This window comes from Lissotriton vulgaris, chromosome 6 (assembly GCF_964263255.1).
Source record: "Lissotriton vulgaris chromosome 6, aLisVul1.2, whole genome shotgun sequence".
Lineage (NCBI taxonomy): Eukaryota > Metazoa > Chordata > Amphibia > Caudata > Salamandridae > Lissotriton > Lissotriton vulgaris.
Genome location: NC_141694.1, coordinates 1,444,379,419 through 1,444,402,910, shown reverse-complemented (window position 1 = coordinate 1,444,402,910; position 23,492 = coordinate 1,444,379,419). Strand labels below are relative to the sequence as shown.

At 44.9% G+C, this 23,492-nt stretch overlaps 1 protein-coding gene across 1 annotated transcript in view; it reads right to left on the bottom strand.

The window, feature by feature from the left end:
• MTHFD1L (methylenetetrahydrofolate dehydrogenase (NADP+ dependent) 1 like) overlaps positions 1–23,492 on the bottom strand; it is an 884,753-nt gene that overhangs the window by 298,242 nt on the left and 563,019 nt on the right. Inside the window, exons 15-16 of the mRNA XM_086927571.1 lie at positions 18,750–18,850; positions 8,078–8,255 (exon numbers count right to left, since the gene is read on the bottom strand). Coding sequence (XP_086783697.1) covers positions 8,078–8,255; positions 18,750–18,850 — 279 coding nt within the window. The remainder of the gene's footprint in view (positions 1–8,077; positions 8,256–18,749; positions 18,851–23,492) is intronic.

The following is a 23,492-nucleotide window of genomic DNA, read 5'->3' as shown; positions in this document are numbered from 1 at the left end:
CCATTCCAGTTTGGACCCAGCCATATGCAAATCAGTCTTGACCCTGTGCCCAATGGGAACAGTCCAGCCCGAACTACCAGACTGATTTGCATATGGACAGGTCTGGGGTGGCATGGTGATCAAAATAATGATGGATTTAACCCAGATCTCATGACTGGGGGTGAATGTTTCGATTTGTTCTGCATTCCGTCCATCAATTGTGTGTATTTTGCTTTCTCACCCTAAGTGCGCCAGGTATGCCCAGACGTGGGTCCTGGGCTCACTTTGCCACTGGAATCAAGCTATCCTGGCTGAAGAGGGGTGAAACCCCGAAACCGGTCTTAGGATGCTTATTTCTGCAGTTCGGGCTGGACTGTTCCAATGCGGCACGGGGTCAAGACTGATTTGCATGTGACCAGGTCTAAACTGGGGTGGTATTGTAAGCAAAAGAATGATGGATTGAACCCGATCTCTTGACTGGGGGTGAATGTTTGATTTTTCTGCATTCCGTCCATCAATTGTGTGTCTTTTGCGTTGTTTTTTCTCAGCAGGTTTGAAGTGCGAGCGCTGTTGTGCTGGCTTTGTGAATTTTGGCAAGTTTGGGTACCGCAGGAGTCTTCATCGCTCCACTCGCTGCCTCTCAGCAGGGTGCAGTGTTGCGCGACAGCGTCAGGGGACGCGCGTCCACGTCTCGATGATCCAGGGCGCGCTAGGCGCTTCGGAATCAGAGAGCGCCGACTGTTCGCCCGAGCTGCATGGCCCCAAAGAGCTCTGGAAGCCCTTACGCCTGCATTGAAGGTCTGTATAATACCAAGACCGAATCTCCCCATTACGCCCGCATTGCGGGTCGGTATTGACGCCTAGTTAGACAATTGCAAGTCTAGCGCCCTTAGTAGCGCTGGCGTGAGTTTTTCTTGAGGAGGGCCCAGAAATGATGCCCCTAGAATAATTAGGGTGAGTCGTCCCAGCGGGTTCGAACCCAGCGCGCATGTTGTGTGCCATAACCCTGGGACTTGTCGTGCTTAAATTGCATCCCCTGCCATGTACCTTATTACTAGCGCTTAGAGCGTTGGGGTTGCTAACTCCTCAGTATGTATTCCTGGTTTAGTATTGTTTCTCTGCATAGTCTTAACATCCTACGCTAGGGAGGATTACACTGAGGAAGAGTCCCTCCAGGTCATCCCCATGGATGACTACTTTTGCGATGCCGTGGATGCCTCCATCCACCAGGCAGTTAATGTGGACATGGGCCCTTTAGAAAGACGTATCATGCAGTACGCGTTTGAAAGTCAGTGCCCACAAAAGCGTAAAATGTTGACTCAGGCGCCTTTGACCGCCTCAAAAAGGCGTTTTTGGCTAGATCGGATGGCGATTCCTAATCTTGCAGGTTGACAACAATGATTCCTTAGATGAGTCTGCAGATGAGGCCGGCCCGTCCAAGCCTTGGCGTTCCGCAGAGCCCTCAGCCACAGACGTTCCGGAGAGTGAGGAACAATCTGACATGCTGGTTCCCGAAGACCTTGTCCTTCCCCGTTCATCGGAATGGATTCCCTCCACTAAAGTATCCAAGTTTGTGGCGGGACACCTACGCAAGCCCCTCGCGGCTTGGAGAAGGGTTTCATTGGTTTCCTTTCGCTTCTCCTAAGGTCTGAAGGTTCCAAAACTGACTAGACTTCTTTGGTGTCGGGATAGCCACAGTCAAGAAAGAGGAAGAGTGTTAGCAGCAGGGCGCCCTCGTGGGCCATGAACACCACTGATTGGAGGACTGGGAGAGTCTGGTGTTTCTAGTTAAAAAGCTGAGTTATGGAAACAAAAAAGGTCACGTGGTTTGGTTGCCTTGGTTACCCGCTCAACAGGAACCAGGCGAGCGCCATTGCCGAACGCGAGTCGGCGTACAGACAGATTCATTCTGCCCCCGGTAAGCCCTTCACCATTATATTACTGCCCTAATTGTTAGCGATTGCCCCCTGGTTTGATATAACTAAATCCCGTCTTTCTTCTTTAGACGGTTAAATCCCGACGTTGTGACAACGCGCCACGGTAACACTCAACTCTGCCACTAACTTGAGTGCTAATCACATCCTACTCCTGTGAGTCATTCGTTATATTTCTATAGGCGGTTTAACAATTCTTCCACTCCGGAATTTTCTCTTGATTAATGGTATGTCGGTTTTCTTTTCTTTCCTAGACTTGAGGCCCGCCTTACATCATTATATTATGTAAGTGCATTTTCTATCATTTCCCAATACTAGACGCATTTTTACTGTGAGGGTCCTAATCAATTAATACCTTTCCCATTCGTAGGACCTGAAGTAATTCTTCTTATGAAAGTATTCTCAATTCCAACTTCCATCTTGGAGACGAGCAACCCATGGTATGTCTTGTCCACCAATTCAGTGTGCTCAACCATTCGTTTAAATTTTGACTTATGCACTTTATTTAATTTAAATTGAAATACAAATTCATTGCTCATTAAATAGGTTGCCTGCCCCGTCCCCGTCCTGATTAAGACCCCGAAGCAAGGTTCCAACTAACTCCTGCAATTACTAGAGGGTCAAAACGTCAACAGCTTTTATGTTTATTCAGCTTCACCCCATCATTTAGTCATTCAATGTGATATGTGGAGCATGACCTTTACCTAATGATGTACTGAACTAACGGTCTTTTTCTTTGTCTATGTCTGACTTTGATACATAGTACAGTGAGGCCATTTGGCTGCCTTTTATATTGTCACTATCATATACCCACACCACCTTGCACTATATCACCTCCTTCCCTTCCTGGGGCACTATGCATTTTGTGAATGTGTATCTAAATTGAAATTGACTAACGTATGCCTACATTGTGAATAAATAACAGTGCAGGCTAATTGAGTTTTTCTTTATCTATTGGAATTCAATGTTTTTAATTTAATGCTGATTGCTGGGACCCCCCTTTCTCAGTACTGAGAAATATAGAGGACTGGAAATCCAAGCTGCAATGCCATGGTAGTGGTCTTAGCACTGGTAGAATGAGCCCTTAAGCCTTCAGGAGGCTGCTGCTTTTTCTTTTTGGCCAGAGCGCAACAAATTTTGATGTAGAGGACGACCCATCACAAGATAGTCCTCTTCTGCACCGCAGGACCTTTCTTTCTATCAACATACTCCACAAAGAGTTGGTCATCCACCTGGAACTCTTTAGTGCGGTAAAGGTAGAACAACAACGCTCTTTTTGGGTCCAGACAATAGAGTCGCTCCTCTTCTTTAGAGAGTTGTGGAGGAGCATAGGAAGTGGACAAGGTGACAGATTGGACCACATGTAATGGTGTTCCCACTTTTGGGAGAAAAGAGGCCCTAGTGCGAAGCACCAGTTTCTCAGGGTATATGGTCAGATAAGGAGGCTTTAATGACAAAGCCTGAAGTTCGCTCACCCTCCCGGCAGATGTGATTGCCTTTTAAAGGCTGTTTTGATTGTAAGCCAGAGGGCAGAGTTTCGAATGAAGCACACATCAGGAAGGTAAGAACCAAATTAAGGTCCCACTAAGTCTTAATGAAAGGGGAAGGTGGGAATATACGTACAAGGCCTTTGAAGAATCTATTTACATTAGGTGATTTATCTAATGAGGGTTGGTCTGGCAGCCTGAGGAAGCTGGACAGGGCCGAAAGGTACCCTTTTAAGGGAGCCCAGTGCAGAGCTCTGCAGGGCAAGGGTCAAAATAAAAAGCAAAACTTGAGAAAGGAAATCAGAAAGAGGATCAAAAGTCCTTTTTGTACAATATTTTACAAATTTGTTCCACATTCAGGCAGTAATGTTCTTGGTGGAGGACCAGATGGCCGCCAAAATAACATTGTAAACTTTGGGAAGAAAATCGAATGCTACAGCTCAATCTCTATACAAGAAGGCGTAGAGTTGACAGGTTTAGGTGAAGGAACCTCCTCTGCTGCTGCAACACAAGATCCCCTTGAAGGGGCAGACTGATTGGAGGATTGATGCTTAATTGAAAAAGCTTGTGATACCAGACTCCCCTTGAACAGTCCAGAGCCACAAAAATGACTTGGGCCTGGTCGCTCGTGATCTTCTTGAGCACTCTGGACAGGAGTGGTACTGGCGTAAAGGGGTAAAGAAGGCCTGAGCTCCACTCGAGATGAAAAGCGTCTCTGTGCGAGAGCCGCCTTGGAAACTCCAGTGAGCAAAACTGCTGACATTGCACATTCTCGGCAGAGGCGCACAGATCTAACCAATGCTCTCCCCACTGTTGAAAGAGAGCTTGCACACCTCCGGGTGGAGAAGCCATTTGTTACCTGCTAGGCATTGACGGCTGAGTTTGGTCGCCCAGGCGTTCAGAGAACATGCCAGGTGTTGAACCACTAGGGATATTTCCTGTTCTTCCAGCCATGTCCAGGGGTGCAAGGCTTCTTGACAAAGGGTCTACTACCCCACCCACCCTGTTTTTTACAGCCCCACATGGCTGTGGTGGTGTTTGTGAACAGCCCCGATGATAGCTAGGACCTGAGAGTGAGTCGAGTATGACTTCAGCATACGGATAGCAAACCCCAGCGAATGCAGGAGGTTTGTCGTAGTCTGGATGTGGGAGACAGTCTGGGGCGAGCTAGTCTCCAAAAGCCAGCGGTCGAGCTAGGGGAAGACTGGCACCCCTGACCTGCAAAGATGAGCTGCGACTACCGCCATCACCTTGGTGAACACCCGAGGTGCGCTGGTAAGGCCAAAGGGGAGCACGGTGAACTGAAAATGTGTGTGGCTTACCATAAACCACAGGTAGTGTCGATGAGAAGACAGGAAGGAAATGTGAAAATAGGCTTCCTGCCAGTCCAACACTACCATCCAAGCTCTAGGGGTTAGGGTGGTTGGTGAGGAAATTTTGGGTCGCCCGTTGCAGGGCACTAGCGGCGAGCGATTGTCCTATTCAGAGGAGCTCCTGTGCTGGTCTAGGAACAGGTTCCCAGTAGGACATAATTTAAGGCCTCTTTGAAGGGCAGCAGGGATTCCAAGGAGAAGACACCTGGCTGCAGGACCTCTGTCAAGATATTAGTCTTGACTGACACAGCTGGGATCTGAAGGTCCAGGACCTCAGCTGCCCTTCACACTACCAAAGCATATAAGGCTTCCTCCTTCATAGACATGGAAGGGGGAGAAAGCAGGACAGAATCTGGAGAGGTATACAGTCTGCTGGCTTCACCCAGTTCCTCATACTGGTCCATTTCTTGTCAAGGCTAGTCTTGTAAAGTGTCCAGCGAATCCTCCCAATCTTCATCCATTCCTCACACTTCAGAATGAGGAAATGACCTAAGGGTCCTGTCGGCGCTGGTAGGTGCCAGTCCAGATTCCAGTCCGAGATTAGAATGGGGCTGGCACCGAGGGAGGGTGCAGCCTGGAGTCTCGGTGTCAGGGCTGCCACCCTCAAAGGTTGCAATGGCATTGCCGGCATTGGTCCAGATCCATTGCCAGATCTATGGGAAAGTCATTGGAGCCACCAGCATGGAACCCTGATGGAGGCCCCTCGGAGCCTGAAGGCACACTGGTAGGGTCAGGCTGTCCAAATAAGAGAAACATGGCGTCATAAAATTATTTACGCTGGGCAGGGGTCGCTCCAGCTCCTGGAAAGGCAGGGAAGCGCATAGCCGACCCAGGCACAGGTTCAGAAATAAGAACAAGGCCTAGAAAGCAAAGACTACTACTTTGTGTCAGCCGCGGACAGGGAGAAGTCAAAGCACGCTTCGACTTCTTATGTTTTTTGTTTTTTTGTGCTTCATACCTGACCGACTCGACAACTTCGAGTGGGAGGACGAAGACTTAGGTCTCCCAGAGGGGTGCTCGGACCTTCCTTTCGACCAGGACTGTGAATGAGACCTCTTAGGACAGTGACGTGGTGTCAAGCGCCGGGCCACAAGCAACTTTAGGGACAGCTCCCGCAAAGCTTTGGGAGCCATGGCCCAGCAGTCCGAGCATAACTATGTTGTGGGCGTGCTCCAGGCACCAAACGCAAACCAGGTGTATGTTCATCACAGACATGGCGCAGTGACAGGCACTGCAAAGTCTAAAACCAGAAGCCTTCTTAGACATGATGGAAAAGCCTACACACCAAGCAAATAGTCGACAAAATGTAAAAAAAAAATCAGTCAAAAAGTGACAGAGGATAGCTCTCTTAACGGATATGCGCTTGCTGGCCTAGAAAGAAAAGAAATGACGTCAGTGTGTTGAGGTGCCTGTATAGGTGATGTGGCCGTCACAACGGTGCAGATGTCACGCAGAGCTGACTTACACCACCTACCTGCGCACAGGGGTATCATTTGAAGCAAAATGTTCTGCATCCAGTCTGAGGCCCGCCTGGGAAATTCAAAGCTAAGGAATCTGCGACTAGATGTCTCTATCAGATAGTCGTATCTTTAATTCTAACTTTAACATTACTAATGAGAAACCATTGAAGTGATTGTACAAAAGTAGTATCACAATCTTCAGTTTGCTCCTCTGTAAATGGAATGCTTCAATGCTCGGTCTCATGCCACAGTGCCATCTTCTGACTATCACAGTCGAAATTGTTTTACACCACAGTCCTAGTGGTTGGCCTTTTATCCAACCTTCCCGACCCTCTAACTAAAGTGCCATCCATAAACCACTCCTTCTAAAGGGTGGGTCAAAACGTCCTCTCATTACTATCAACGTCCTATCTCTTCCTACCAAGGTGATCATTCGCTCCCACTGTACCCAATGCCTAATGTTGTTCATTCCTACTATGTCACTCTGTGGCACTGCTAGTTCCTCATTCCTCCCTTTCATGGTGTGCGATTCTACAACCTCGCTGACCCCTATTGTTGTCCTATCCCTCATGTCATGATGTTCGAGGCTTTGCCCTCTTCCTCACTCAATGCCCTAAGCCCTCTCAGCGTCCTGCCCCGTGCTCAAACCAACCCTCTCCAAAACTCCTCTTTAGAGGCAGGTGTCTTTACATCCTTCCCTTCCAAAACACTATCAATGGTATGTGGTCTATTAACCATCCCCCACCATGTTTTTTAACCAGATCCCATCAGAATTATTGTTAGCCTATGTCATATCCACCAGGTGGGGGATGAGGGTGCCCATAAAGGTCAATGTCTGCCATTCTTATAGGGAAAGCAGCGATGGATGGCATCTTACTATCAATCCAGAAAGTCATGCATGCACATGTGTGTGTGTGTTTTATACCTCAAACATTCTATGCCAGGTATCTCCCACACTTCAGAAGAAACGAGAATGCCTTTGCTGAACATCTGCCACGTCGACGAACACTGATCTCCAAGCAAGGGTGGAAGACATGGACAATTGCAAAACAAATGCTGTATCATATCAATCCTTGTATGATGTTCATTGATAACTCTCTTTTTGCCACACCAGGTCCATCTTGCAGCAGTCAACAAGAATGTTATCCTCACACTGATGACAACTGTTGGTACGGATCAAGCTACAGTTTTTCCTAAACTTCTCTTTTTGTGGCAAAAGGAATGGAAGCCCGAGGTAACAGGTCTCGGAGGACAGAATGGCAACCTCATGCGCTGTAATTCATTTCTTATAATGTGCGACATAGCACAAGTCAGACATTAAGAAGCCGAAGCCCTACACGGTACCTCAAATCTGAGTGCAACAAAGGGCATGCATGACTGCTTTCTCATATGCCTTTCCGCTTCGGACCACAGCATGAGGAAATATGTAAAACTGTGGAAGGTACATTCTGTGATTTCATACGTTAGTATGTCTTGATATCAAAAATTAACTTGTGGATCATCGCCTGGTGAACTAAAAACATTTGTATCCAATGGAATATACATTGTGTTCCTCTTGTACTCTGTCAGTGGTAGAAAAAAAACATTGCTTTTTCAATGCTTGTTTCCTTTCCATTCTTGTACTGCATTCCCATACCAGTGGCTATGCATTTACAATGGGAAAAAGTCAAACTGCAAATAACAGAAAGAAGAGAAAACAGGGCGAAGACACTACTCACAGCCACCATAGGGCAACTTGAACATCTGTTTTCTCAGAGTGTCAACAAAGCTGCAGGCCGCTTGATGACTAAAGCGCCTGCCTTTTAATAAACACACAATGCATAGAAATACAGGGAAATACTTACATCCAGGTCGTAAAGAAATGTGAAATTGTTCTGCTGCTGAGCAGCTGCCTTCACAGCCGTGGCAAGTTCGACAGCTCCTCGGCCACCGACTGACCAATGGTTGCAGGGAACGGCATCAAACGCGCCGGACTCTTTGGCAAGTTTGCAAATAAGGTCAATCTCTGCGCGGGTATCCGTTCTGCAAACCAAAAACGAGAATAATTTATGACTGCCTATATTTGTGACTCACTACGGCCATGTATATTTCTCAGATCCTGAAAAGGGGTGTCTCATGGTTTATTCACTCAGAAATACCGGAGCACTGTACACACAAGCCTCAATGTTTTCTTTGGGCGAGCAGCGACCTAAGCATACTCTCATCCTTGGGGATGCCTCAGTTTTGCCAAACTATGTACTTCTTGGTCCCTTGGGGGCATCATGCTAATGTCTCTGCAAATCAAGTGCGGTGATTTAGGGACAGTACATACCGCCTGTAGCAGAGAAAGGTCAAAGGGGAATGAACCCTAAACAAAGAAGGCATCCTTATCGGTACAGGTGGGGTCTCACAGTGCTGGTGTTACAACGCTATGCCGCAATGAGGTGGGATCTCAGCCTGGAACCACTGAGCAAGTTCTGAGTGTTGTCAGTGTAAGTTGGGCCACCAGGCTTACAGGCATCACATTCCGATTGTCCTGCAGGGGACAATGAATTTTTACCAGCTCCTGCAACGTTGTGGGCCTGGAAATCAACATGCGTTTACGATGAGCAGGGTTAATTGCCCCAGGCGCACAGGATAGGCAAGTATAGCACGACTGGGCTATGCGGACTCGAGCAGAGGAATCCGAACCGCTCTACAAGAAGTACTGAAAGGCGAGCAGGAATGCCAGGTGGCTCTTAAAAATAAAATAGACATTGTTGATATTGGAATAAGCTTCGTGAAATCTAGGATGGGGATGGAAAGATGAAAAAACGTGTTTGGCGACCTATCTTAAGAGGCGAAGTCACTCAAGCGTCGAGCCGGATGAACTGAAGAGAGCCCCAAACATTTTAGCTGAAGACTGCGATGTACACAAACACTCGAGGAGCAGTGTATCATTTTGAGAATGCCTGGAAAACGTGAAGGTCGCAATCTGGCTCTTTTCACTGGAGGCCTAATTTTTAGCACTTTGAAGGCAAATTCTTGAACATGGAAAGAGCTCATACGGTGCTCTGATCACTCCAGACTAACAGCACAACTACTGGTACTGCTCCTTTGTCTACTTTAGGTGCTTTCATCAAGGCTATAACAGTACAACTACTGACCCGTCATGATAGAAACGCATTGAACCTTTTCCAGAGCGCCCTTTTGGGGGCACTGAACTCTTCAGAGCTTTAAATTATGTTTTACATTTTGTATTTTCTTTTTTAATGTATTTTTTTATTTATCTATTTATGTATTTATTTTTGTAGAGGTTATGAGTGTAGGAAAGACCCTTTTCTGGTGTGGTCAGCCTAGATGTTTCACCTTTCGCTGGACCCTGTATTTTTTATGGGCTTTAGAACTCTGAGTACTTTTACCCCGCTAACCAGTGGTAAAGTGCCTGTGCCCCCCATTAAACATGATTGAATTGGCATAGTCCTAATTTCTATACTTAACTTGCCTATAAGCCTCTTGTATATGGTACAAAGTGTACCCAAGACCTGGAAGTTTCATACCACTAGTGGACTACCTGGATGTTTCATGCCACTAGTGGACTACCGCGCCTGTTATGCAATCAACCACAGAGGCAGTGCAAGCATGTCTTAGGGCCTACCATTGGAGCAGGACTGCAACAAGACTAATTCAGCCTATCAAAATAAACTGCTTTGATATGCCCAAACCTCCCTTTTAAACATTATTAAGTCACCCAATTAAAGCCTTGTAGCCCACAAGGAAGGGAGCCAGTTATTTAAAAGTAGGACTTGTAAAAATGTAACATTTATATGTCCTTACAATGGCTGGCATTCAGAAACTATTTTTCACTGTGGCAGGCCTAGCTGTTCTATAAAACCCAGTGTACAGATGAAAATCCGATTATATCTTGGAAAAGGGACTGGCTCGAAAAATTATGAAAAAACTATTCTTAACACGTGTTAAAAAATGTTTGAATGGTTTTAATGATCAAATAATGAAGTTTATTATTATTCAATATTTTTTATAGTTCTTAAAAGTTCAATTAAATGGCAAGGTTGATTTATAATCATTTTTTCATTTAAAGTACTCGTTGAAAGTAACCCTCTCCCTGCCAGAATTGTCCCACTGCTAACTGCATATTCATCTGCCAGCTCCAAGCCAGTGACTAATATGTGAATAGGTGTGAATAGGTGTGAAAAAGTGTAAAAAAGTGTAAAATGCATCCCAGAAGCAAACAACAGGCTAAACTCAATGGGTAGAGAGGACTCTTCTGAGCTTCCCAGAATATGCAGGGCGAGGCTGTAGGCCTCATTTTGGAAGCACAGTGTCAAATCCTGCTTGACAGGTCTGCTGAGATACATGTAACACTTCAAATGCAGAGAACAGGATAGCAAGACAGTTCTTGTGTATCCACGGTCTGGTTGCTGAAGGATCTTCCTTTTGTCCTACTGGACTTCTGGCTCAGGGTTTGTCAGTACAGAGAGTGCCTTAACTGAATTTAGTGTTTAACGTGGGAGGGCACTAGGATTATTATAGTACAGTTCTCACAAATACCCCAGCGCCAAAGTTTAGCATGGTCAAAAACATTCACCATCTTGAAAATGCCCTAAGTGGGTAGGGTTAATTAGGGCATGTCCAGGAGTCATTCCCACCCACTAGCTAGTGCCAGACATACACAAAGCACCTCTAGGCACCCCTTGTAGAAAACTTTCTGGACCTGCAGAATATCAGAAGAGGGCTGTACATGCTGTCTGTGACCTGAGAGGAGCCGTGAAGGACTCAAACTGTTTCCTCTGGCACCAAAGAAGAGGACTCCAAAGGTCATAAGGCAGTCAACCACTTCTAGCTACAGGATACAACAAGCTACAAGAGGCATTTCCTGCAGCTCTCCAACTGATCAGTGACAACTGGACCTGCATCCTGCTGACACGCTGTGAGTCTCTAAGCGCATCCTCCGAGGTCCAGGGCTGCTTTAGAAGTGTATGTGAACTTAAAGGACTAAATCAATAGGTAAAATCTTTAACCAGGCCAAACCTGGTTGCGGTATCCCAGGTACACTTCTTCGGGGCAAGCCTCAAATTATCCCTTGGTCCCTGTCTACCACGACTATTGGCGATCATAGGCACTTCGTGCTTCTTGGTGCTATTCTTACATAAAAATTTTTTTAAATTCCAGGGGTTGTGTCCCCCTTTTGGATTCTTGCCATTTAGGTGTCATTTTGTTTTTGTTAAGTTTTACTTTTGACTTTATTACTGTTTTGGTACTGCAAAACCTATACAAATGGCAGTGAATTAGCCGGCCTGCTCTGTGCCATAACTAGGGGGTTGCGATCGGATTCATTTTGTGACTTTCAAGGGTTCACTCTGACAACGGTCATGATTATTCCTTGAGGTGAGTAGTCACCCACTTCAATTTCAAAGTATTTTTAAATTCAATGAGCATTTGTTCAAGTAGATGTTTAACAGCAATGGATTGTGGGAAACATGTTAAAAATATAGGTTTATTTTCTCTTCATGCCAGAGGATGGTATTGGAGAACACCTAGCTGCACTTCACTGTACTAGAACAGCATGGGGCTGGCTAACATAATTGTTAGTAGATAACTGAACGGAAGATATCAATGTCATGCAAGGGAGGAGCGGCAGTCTGGGGGTGTGTGTGTGCAGAACAGCCGGTTGCAGGAGCAGTCCGGCAAGGGATAGACAAAGATAAAGTTTGCAAGACATTTCTTGTCCGGGCAGTCTTCCAGGAGGACCAGAAGGGAAGACCACATCAATCTGGGAAGAGCAGAACAATGTACCACACTTTGCCAGAAGCTAAAAAAGGGGAGGTCGATAACCTACTAAAACCCGTGCTTCCTGGCACATGACTGATTCGGATCTATTGGATGCCTTCTGTTAGTGAAAACTGTATTATGGTCATGTTTGCACACCTGCGACTTGGGTAATGACAAGGTGGTATTAGACTAGTGGCAGGGAGGCTATTCTTGGTGGTCAACCACACCGGCTACTTTTAACAATTCTGTGTATATTTGAGGCCATTATCAGTGATGGGTGAGACCAGGGGTTACCCAGAACATACTAAGATATTGTTCTTCCTTCTTTAAAGATTTGTAACTTAGCTTTCAAGGGTTGTTTATTGGGGCAACAGAGATTTTAACATAGGTGTAGTGGTAGTTTTGAAACTCGCTGTGCAAGTAAATAGTTGGAGGGTATTGGGGACATTTTTTTTGTTCTGCTGCAGCAATACTGTTTGTGAGTCTATGGGAGGAGGAAGAAAGTGTGGAGGAGGCTGGACAGTAACAATGGGATGACAGATGATAACGAGTTGGAGGATGGACCTGCAGCCTCATCACAGCCGAAGACCAGCCAAAGAGCTGCCCGTCTGCGCCCGTCCGCGACAGGACGCGTCGACGTGGCGGCGGTTTTAGCACCATGCCGCCTATCCGCGCCGCAACACGCATCAGGTATGAGGCTTCTTCCATACTACAATTAAGGCAGCCCACTTCCCCTTGTTACATGGATGATAAGAGGCCCTGTTTTGAAGGACCCTTTTCATGCCGAAAATGCCATTACTCTTCCATGAAATCCATTGACTCACACAAACCGAGTATGTCACCGGATGACTTGCATTGTATCCTCATTAATGTGCGATCTAAGCCTAAACACCAAATAGAGATCTGGGATTTGATACACTCCCTGACTCCAGACGTCTGTTTTATTACCGAAACCTGGTTAAAGCCCCACACAATATCCGCCATTTCCCTGGGAGTGCCAACGGGATACAAACTCCACCATTCAGACCGCCCTGAAAAAACAGGTGGCGGCATTGCTATTATCTATAAAGACCACCTCAAATTGGATATTCTAGATAAACAATGCTGCAAAGAATTGGAAATAATGGTCTATAGAATTACTTTCCCTAACAGAAAGACCAGCAAGGGAGCACTTGTATACAGACCTCCACTCATATGCCCCAGATTTTCTATATCTCTTTTAGAGATATTAGGCCCACACATACGAGCCAATGAGGACTTCCTTCTCCTTGGAGATTTTAACATACATACCGACCAACCTGAATCCACGGGGGCCAAAAGTTTGTCTGTTGATTTGACAACCATTGGCCTCACACAAATGAACCAGGGTCCCACACATGAAGGTGGACACTGTATCGACCTGATATATACCAACTTCGACAATATATTTTGTTACGAACCTACCCAATTAGATTGGCCCGATCACTTTTTACTACAATTCACTATTTTTAAAGTCAATAAAGGCTCCTATAAGAAATCCTCACCCCCTACTATGCGCAGACAGTGGCACAAACTTACACTGGAGGCGTTACAAAAGGTATGGGAAAAACCTGATATTAAAGACACTGAGGAAGTAGAACATAGCTTAACTATGTTTCAGCAATCTCTTACGGTAGCCATTGACAAAATTGCTCCTTTGAAAACTTTTAAACAATTCCCTGTGGCTAAACAGGAAAAATGGTACACCGAGGCTCTCAGAAAAGAGAAGCAAGAATGTAGGAGGATAGAGAAGAGGTGGAGAAAATCACACTCAGAGGATAACAAGGCATACCGTGCAGCCCAAACAAACTACTACAAACATATTAAAGCCGCCCGCAAAAACAACATTGCCCAACAGCTCATGGAAGCCGGCAATTCTGCTAAGGAACTCTATAGGATCCTTGAAACATTTGTTAAGCCTACGGCTTGCGTAAGTCCAGATGACTTCTCACAAAGTCTATGCGAAGAAGTCTCCTTATACTTCGAAAATAAAATAGAATCCATTTATGACAAAATCTTAGCATCTCAAATAGGCAATGACACTCTGACTGTTCTCCCCCCCACTGAAAACACTAACCTCACGCTGACCACATTTCCTCCCATCAACAATGAAGAGCTATTCACACTAATGACCCATGTAAAATCCGGGTCTCCGGATGACCTCATCCCTGTTAAAACCCTAACCTCCCGCAGTACCTTGTTAGGTCCACACATCCAAGATGTAATTAATCAGTCTCTGAAGAAGGGATATGTTCCAACTGAATGGAAAAGAGCGGTGGTGAACCCCATCCGTAAGAACGCGGCTCTCCCCTGGACGGAGCTTTCCAACCTCCGGCCCATCTCCCTCCTACCGTATCTCAGCAAGCTGGCAGAGAAACATGTCAACGCACACCTGTCTAATTACATCGAGGCAGCGGGCGGCCTAGACCACTCACAATCTGGTTTTAGGCCCAACCATAGCACCGAATCAGCCCTCTTGTCAGTGACAGATAACATCAGAATGTCACTTGACAGGGGAGCTCAGTGATTCTGGTGCTATTGGATTTGTCCGCTGCCTTCGACACGGTGTCACACAAAATCCTTCTCACCGCTTGAAGGGAGTGGGAGTAAAAGGGACCGCCCTTGCGTGGCTTGAAAGCTTTCTTGCAGATAGGCAACAGGGTGTCAAACTAGGCTCCCATAAATCTATCTGTAGGAAGCTCACTAAGGGTGTGCCACAGGGCTCATGCCTGAGCCCCACGTTATTCAACGTATATGTGGCCCCCTTAGCGGAGATTATAAGATCTTACGGGTTCTCCCCAATCTCCTACGCTGACGACACCCAGCTGTTGTTTCCCTTCCAAACTATCACACCTGCAGTCATGCAATCCTTTCAAAATGGCATGAGAGCTGTAGCAGGTTGGATGGCCCAGAACTTCCTCCAATGCAACGTGACTAAAACCGAAGTCATGTTGTTTGGAGGGGCCACCCTGCTCTGGTCTCCGGATTGGTGGCTACTTGAGCTAGGACCTGTTCCCGCGCCCAAACAGACCATCAAAAACCTGGGAGTACGCCTGGACCAAACACTGATTCTAAAAGACCATGTCAGCCAAGTCACGGGAACGTGCTTCCGAATAATTGGTCTTCTACGGCGCATTTTCCCCTTCCTGCCAGACATCCACAGGAAAACGCTGGTACAGGCACTAGTACTCGGGCGGGTAGACTATTGCAATGGTCTACTCATCTCCGCCAACCAAGAACAACTATGCAGACTGCAGGTGGTGCAGAACACCGCAGCAAGACTCATCTTGAATGCCCCCCCCCGTACCCCGTCAGGCCCTCTCCTTTCCCACCTTCACTGGCTCCCAGTGCAACAACGGGTCAATTTCAAACTCTGCTGCATAATGCATAAATGCATTTATGGGTCCGGTCCCAAATACTTAAAAGACATTTTTGTCCCCTACTCTCCTGGACGTGCTTTGCGCTCCAACAACACCATGTTGATGCATGTACCCAAAGTCACCAGAGCGAGACAGGGTGGCCGAGCACCCTCTCTCAAAGGCCCCTTGCTATGGAACTCCCTCCCACCACAACTGAGACACATCTCTAATCTCTTCTCTTTTAGGAAAAAACTAAAAACATACCTATTCACCCAAGACTAATTCTCCTCTGCTCCCTACACTGCCATTCCCCTCAATAAGTTCTTTCGACTCATACAGAAGCTACGCGCGGAGATACCCCTTCGGGGCTGATTCTGGCGCGCTACAAGAATATAAATAAATAAATAAATAAATAAATTGGTGCACCATGTCATGGACAGGGAATAGGTTGAGAGACGAGATAAAAAGGGCAATTGTCACTCAGACCATTAAATGACAATCCTGGCCTGGTACTGTTCCAGGAAACACTTTCTGGGGAAGGACAGTCAATTTGTTAGTAAAAAAACTAACAATACTAACTGCGGGTCAATGCTGGATTTATTTACCCAGAGGAGCAATGGGAAGCCATAGACAAGAGGAAAGGTCTTAAGTTAACCAGGTAAAAAGTGAACAGATCCATAAGGTTGCAATTTTACGGTCAGAGGGAAATGGAAGAACTTGGTTATTGTGTGTATGCCTCACTAAGGCTTCAGGGGAGGTCGTCACACTATTAACATACACCCTATACGCAGTGCATATCGTTGGTGGCTATTTTAATGATGGCATTGGCAATGACAGTACAGGAAAATATAGTACCAAGGGTACGGAGTCCATGAGTTTAGTATAATTTGCAAATGAATTAGGCCTTAGAGAAGTCTTGGACAGGATGTGATAGGGAGTTTTGTATTTTGGAGGCATTTAGAACAGACCTATGGGGGCACGGCATGTCTAAAGATAAGAATAGGTAAAAGAAGCAGGTGCAAAGAGTTGAGACCTGGAATCTGAACTCCTGGCAAAGAGAAGAGCGCAACTGATCTACCCTGATTAGCAAAGAAATCGAACATTGGAATGTCTGAGAAATTCGTACAAGGAGGCACTGGCAAAAGTAGCTAAACCTCGTAATATGGGGCGAATTGGGAAAAATGTATAATTTAGGGAATAAGGCAGAAAAGCTGACTGACTGATGGAACAGGAGAGGGTATATGAGCTGCCGGATATCCATTTAAAAATAAGAGGTGACAGGGAGGGGCAAACTGGCATTTTCTGACTATTATATAGAATTAAATGTAACTCAATTAAAAACCAGCAAGTCCTTCATTCTGAGCGAACTTGGAATCTTGTGGCCATGGGACAGTGAGAGGCTTAGACTGAACAGTAACCTCATGGAACATTGACGCAAGACTTCCACCAAACAACTGCAATCAGAGAAGTTGTTGGTGTAGAATTGTTCAAGCAGTAGCCCGTCTCCTGGAAACCAGACTCCCGAAACTGATTGAGCATAAGCGACAGGCAACCATCACCTTGAGAGGTAAACAAAGGAAGCCAAAGGGTGAGTTGTCATTGTACTGTCTCATCTCCATCTTAAACGTGGAAAGCTATTTTTACCAGGCTTCTCTCCATTAGGTTGCTAACAGTCAATACATCCTTGCTGCATATGAACCAGTCCAGAGCGCCCTAAGATCTAAAAGGATGAATCTACACAATTTTATTCATAGAACTAATAACACTTAATTCCCTCATAATAGGGTCACAAGACTAAGTTACTGGATGCTGAAAAGGCCTTTGACTCCACAGGCTGGTTCTTTTTGCTAATATCAAGCAAAAATGGGATTGGACCTGCATGTGTGACTTTGGTTACATTGGTGTATACTGCACAGAGTTTATCAATGAAGGAGAACAGGATCAAGCTAGGTAGAGAGGTATGCGGCTAGGCTTCCTTTTCATCCCATTACTGTTTGCTCTGCCTTTGGAATCCCTTGCATCCTTGATCAGGTTTGACATTCTTGTTAGGGTACTTAAATAGGAAGACAAGACCAAAGATATGATGGGTCTATAAAGGGATTATGTCCTTCTTTGTGGATCATTGAGAGAAGCATTGCATATGTGTTTCCTGTATGGGGCAAGGTTGAAGGGAAAATACCACAGTCCAATAGTATTGTGATCAAAACCTGGAAAGCCGCAACAAACAAGGTAGGCCGGAGAAACACTGACTGAGAGAGCATCCCTTTGGCAGATGAGGAACTGAGGAACTGGGAAACTTATCTAAAGTTGGGGATATGGCTCCAAGGAATGGCATAGAAACATTAGACAAACTCAGAACTAAATTTGACCTAAATGAAGATAATTTATTTTTACAGATCTGGCATGCACTAGAAAATTATGAAATTGAATGGTATGATACATCATGCTACACACAAAGAAAAAGGCATGATGCACACCAAACAAATGACTAATATCTTGGACATACAAGAATCTCATGGACACTTTCCAGACAACCAGGGTAAACCTACAAGTGATCTGGAGATACCAGAGGCAACGGATTGAGACTGACCTATACCCCGGGAAGTTGTCACCAAATTTATTATGATACAAGCAATTTAAAATCCTGCATAGAGTATACAATAATTGACCCAGACTGTGCAATGAAATTTATACTCAACTCAATCTCTACCTGATCTAACAGAGAGAAGGGGTTCGCCATGCACACCATTTGGGGTTGTAAGAAGATGCACATTTTCTGAAGGGAAGAGCATCTTTATCTTTCCAAAGTCCTCCAATGGTCAAATGAAGAGACGGCAACCTGCCCAACCACAGGCTAACTCTGTACATCTTCAGAAATGGGTAATCATGCAAGAATAAAGACTTGACAAAGGCAAATGGACTCATGCCTGTCCTCTGAGAAAGTGGTGCATGAACTTTGTGGATACCGTAAAACGTTTAGCAAAATAGGGAAATGTGTTACAACAGCTTTCACAGTGTCAGATCAATCAGTTAAGATGTATATTATGAGGATTATTAGGTTTCCACCATTAAGGTAGTTCACTTTGTGGTCTGTCCCATGTATGTTTCTCATTCAAATACATGCTGTCCCATCTGACTGAAGTAAAATGTTTTGTTTATTTGTATTGGTTATGGTATTGTGATCGTGATTTGGAAGAAACCAACTAAATTGGTTTATAAAAAAGGTGTTTGATGCTCCTGATGGCTAACACACTTTAAGAGCATGACAAATAAGCATAAGAGTATTACGAAAAAAATCTAATGCAAAATTTTCAGAACAAACAACATAAAGAGCATGTGATGCAAGCAGGGTAAGTTTGAAAACTCACAGCTTACTGCAAAGACTCACTTGAAAACATTTAAGGCGACCACTACTGGAACACCGAAGAGTTGGGCAATTTGAATTTGTTTCTGTAGATTGCAACAGCCATCACTCACAAGCTGAAGATTCTAGAAAAAAAGCAGCACAAGGACACATCATTTCTTTATCACCATGATAGATGAGTTTGCACACACTATTAAAAACATAATTGCATACGGTGACATTGGGCTCTGCAATCCTCGTGGATTACTTTGTGGGTTTAAAGCAGGGGTCTCCAACAAGTAGCTTGGGAGCTACTTGTAGCTCACCAGTACCTTCAAAGTAGCTCTCAAAGATGAAGCCAAGCCCAGTATCAAATTTGGAGAGTTGGGGCCTATTAAAGGCAGCAGCACTGCTGATCTCAAGATCCTAAGAGTGACAGCAAGCCAAACCTATGGCAGTAACTTATACTAAACACTCAAACACACAAAGTATCGGCCTATAGGGCCTGCCACTTGAAAGTCTGTATGTAATCTCAATATAACTAAGCCACAAGGAGATTGACCATCTTGTACCCCTGCTTTATCAGTCACAACATGTGTGTGACCAGTGGACCACAAAAGAAGTACGACAGTAGTAGCCTGAGCAGTAATGAGTGCTGACCCAAAGTGTGGGACTGTAGGAGTCAGAGTGAAAATGTGTCAGTTGGGTGTATAACCAGCTCATGACCTGAGGAGAACAGGGCATGATTCAGACGAGAGAAAATGAAGCAACGCATCAGCATTTATGTTCGTCCCTAATAAACACTATTGCTTCTTGAAAGCTACGCCTGGTGTCAAGGACCACCAAATGTCTATGCTAGCCCCCATCATAAGGGTGTTATCTCTGACATAATTGTGCCCATTCCTGGCATAATAAGTGCAATGGCATAATAATGGTCATCCTTGACTATTTTGGGTATTTTTGATCTAGTTGTGGTATACTGGCAGCCATCATTTACATACTAGGAGAATGACTGGCCTACATTTACATCTTCCTGGCGTAATAATGATCAGGACTGATATATGGTCTCTGCCTTGACCTTTATGGTTTCAAGCCTTGGCCCAACTGTGGCCCTAGTATAATGGTGGGCATTATTGGCATAATACAGACATCAGTGTTTCTGGTCCAGGGAGGACCTGTCTTGGCAGTTTCTGTCTGGACTGTTCCCATGAGGCACAGGGTCAAGACTGATTTGCATGTGGCTGGGTCTAAACTGGAGTGGCATGGTGAGCAAAAGAATGATTAATTTAACCCAGATCTCTTGACTGGGGATGAATGTATGATTGATTCAGCATTCCGTCCATCATTTGTTTGCATAGCACTTTTCACCCTAAGTGGGATGGTGTTCCCAGACGTGGGTCCCTTGCTCACTGTACCACTGGATTCAAGCTAGCCTGGCTGATGAAGGGTGACATACCCTGAAACCAGTCCCAGGATGCTTTTTTCTGGTCCAGGGAGGACCTGGCTTGGCAGTTCGGTCTGGACTGTTCCTATGAGGCACAGGGTCAAGACTGATTTGCATATGGCTGGGTCTAAACTGGGCTGGCATGGTGAGCAAAAGAACAATGGATTTGCCCGTGATCTCTTGACTGGGGTGAATGTATGACTCATTCAGCATGCTGTCCATCATTTGTTTGTGTGAGCATCGGTGGCACAAGACTGTAATACTTGGGTATTCAAAGTAGTCTGTCCATATCAGGCATTTGTACATGGGAGTACTTGATGAAAATGAAAAGCTGATGTTTTGGGAACGTGCATTTCCTAAAACCTGAAAACTGATATTTTAAAGGCAGTTTTTGTTTTCAAAAATTGATTTTCTTCTGTTAAATTGAGTTTGTTTGCCCACAGTGGAAAGTGGTATTTGATTGAAAGAAGTGCACTTTCAGAAACTGATGAATAATAATTCAAGCTGAGCTGGGGAGACCTACTGCTGTATTTATATACTTTGTGCCATAGGGCACGTCTAGATGTGAATGAACCTTCTTAAGTCAGGTGGAGACATTTTATATTGATGAATGTTTTCCTGGCATTTCTGATGGTAACCGCACCAGGAATACTTGGGTGGTAACTACTGATAATCCTGCTTAGGGTGGTCATAGCGTAGTCACTATTTTACAGTTATAAAGTTTGCTAGTAGCTCAGGAAGACTTTCCTTGAGCAGAAGTAGCTCTCACTACAGAAAAGGAAGGAGACCCCTGGTTTAAAGTCAGGCAAAAATACACCTTTAAAACAAGTTGAAATTCCCTTTACAGCCCCAAAGAATGAAAACTGTTTGCGATAAGATCCTGGACCTCAAACAGGAACACCTCCCATGCTTCTGGAGTTGTATCTTGTGATTGTTTAGATTTTTACTTCACAGTAATATTAATTCAAAGCTTGTACGTCCCATACATTTTTTTTTCACTTTAACTTAGTTTTATACACATGGAATGTTTGTCCCTCGTGTCCCCTTTTTCTCTTCATTTGTATAGTTTTTTACATCATTTGTATTACCTTTTTAGACAGTTACAATGTACAGTACAAACTGCTTAATGGTCAAAGCATAAAGTATAAGGCTGTATACTCCACACACATGGCAGCCACTAAAATGGCGAAGATACTTGCTACTAAAGCCCAAATACTACCAGTAAGACCAAAAAATAATAATAACCACTTCAAGAACAAGTTAACTGAAAGTACTGAGACTCCATACTCATGTAGGAGAGAAACAAAACACATTATTCTAATGTTCACTTGTTTTTTCCCCTTAGGTGGTAACCCAATATATGTTATTTCATTCAGACCCAGTTCCTCCTGCCTTCTCCCATCTCCTGTCTTTTCTTCCTTTTATTATTTTTCTTACATCCCCAAAACTCACCTTTTTGATCTAAAAAAACCAAACAAGAGATGGAGAGAATCGTACAATGAAACAAAAACACATTTGGCAGCGCCTGGTACTGGATGTTAAAGGGGCAATGCAGAGACAGTGTATTTGAAAAGGACTTCCAGGCCAAATTAAGCAAAACCTTAGACAAGACCCCCCCCCCCCCCCCACACACACACACACACACACACACAACAGAACGTCTCCAAGAGCAAATAAGGAACCAAGAGTGAGGAGGGGTGGAAAGGAAAAGGCTCCCCAAAGAAAGATGTCCTAGAGAGTATCAGGTACTCAGGCAGATCCCAGTATGCCATCGAAACGCACTTTTGGATAGGTTAATGTCCCAACCACCACTGGGAAAGGCAGGTCCCTTAAGACTGGTCATTTTCAAGGAAGCAAAAGTCCAAGGAAGTGACACCTATGGAAGAACCACCCACACAGGGCACATATTCTAGGTCACCTGGTGGAAGAGAACGAAACCTTGAAGGTTACCAGGGAGGAGCGGTCCAAGGCTCCGGTTTCTCAAGCAAGGCTCAAGCAAAGAGACATCAGAGGGAAATTAAAGGACAGGTCCCGGAGGGCAATTCATGGGCGATATTTGGCATAAGGCCCTAAGGTGTACTCGTCTTAGAGGGTCGTGAGGGGAAATGAAGGCCCAATATGCACTGTGGGAAAGAAACCCAGGAAAAAGTTGCACATGTTTGTGTAAGTATTCCTGGAGGGATAAGCAAGAACTTGGAGGGTTGACGAAGACCCTAAACAGGCATCCGGAGATAGGACTCCATCTGAAATGCCCTGAAGGCACCTTGGTCAGCATTTGCTGCGAGGGCCCCAGGCCCTAACTGCCCGTTTATCCCTGGTGGAGCCATTGGAGGCTGGTTTTTAAGGTATAGGGCTGCTGCTGGTCCCCCTGTCACCTGCTCCAGCTCCCCTAGGTAATTTAAGCATCAGACAGAGGAAAAGGAGGTAAGATAAAAGGAGGGGGAGAAATGAAAGATTGGGAAGGAATCAGGGCTGGTTTAAACATTCTTGCCAGGACTGCTTTGTTTTGCAGCCCGGCCCTGCAAGGCCCTTAGAGACATCTTGGGGTTTGCAAGACCACAAAGGGCACTTTAGATCCCATACATCTCAATTTTGAGGTCAGCACAATGGTTTGATATGCAGTTCTGAGTCCGCCCCAGTTAAAACTTTCTCAACCATACACAGAGACGAAATACCCTAAAAGCAGAACAGGCCAAACCGGACTATGTCAACGCATCAATGATGGTACTCTCAAAGGCTTGAGTGACATATGGCCAGTCAGTCAGTCAAAATACTTTATTGCGATAACTTAATATCATACAAAGACAATGGCATAAGATCACAAACAACAAATACAATGAATAAAAACAGTTAAAAAACATTTTAGTTAAAATCATTGTACTCCATGTTACATTTCATGAATAAAAAAAAAATTAATACAAAGTGCAAATTGCTAAAGTGCAAGGTGCTAAAGTGCGAGAAAGTTTAACAATTTTCTTAAGTGTGTCCCCACGTGGATATTAGAAAAGCCCTGTTACAACATAATCTAAGGTTCTTGGCCGATAATCACCGGAAGCCAGGCTAATTATTGTGCATGTTTGAACTACAATGGGAGGTAGGCACATTTTAAGTCTGATGTTCCTGCTTCTTATCGCTCCCACCAGGAAACTAGCCATGTGAAACATGATCCTGGGGGGTTGTAGCATTTGCAAGTAAATAAGAGCAGGTCTGACTAAGATAAATCCTGCTTCCTTGAGTATAGGTACAAGAAGCGACTTCCGAGCATCGTTGTAATAGCTGCAGAACATTATAAAATGCATTGTACTTTGCTCAGAAAAATAATCACAAGAACAGGGCGGAGCCTT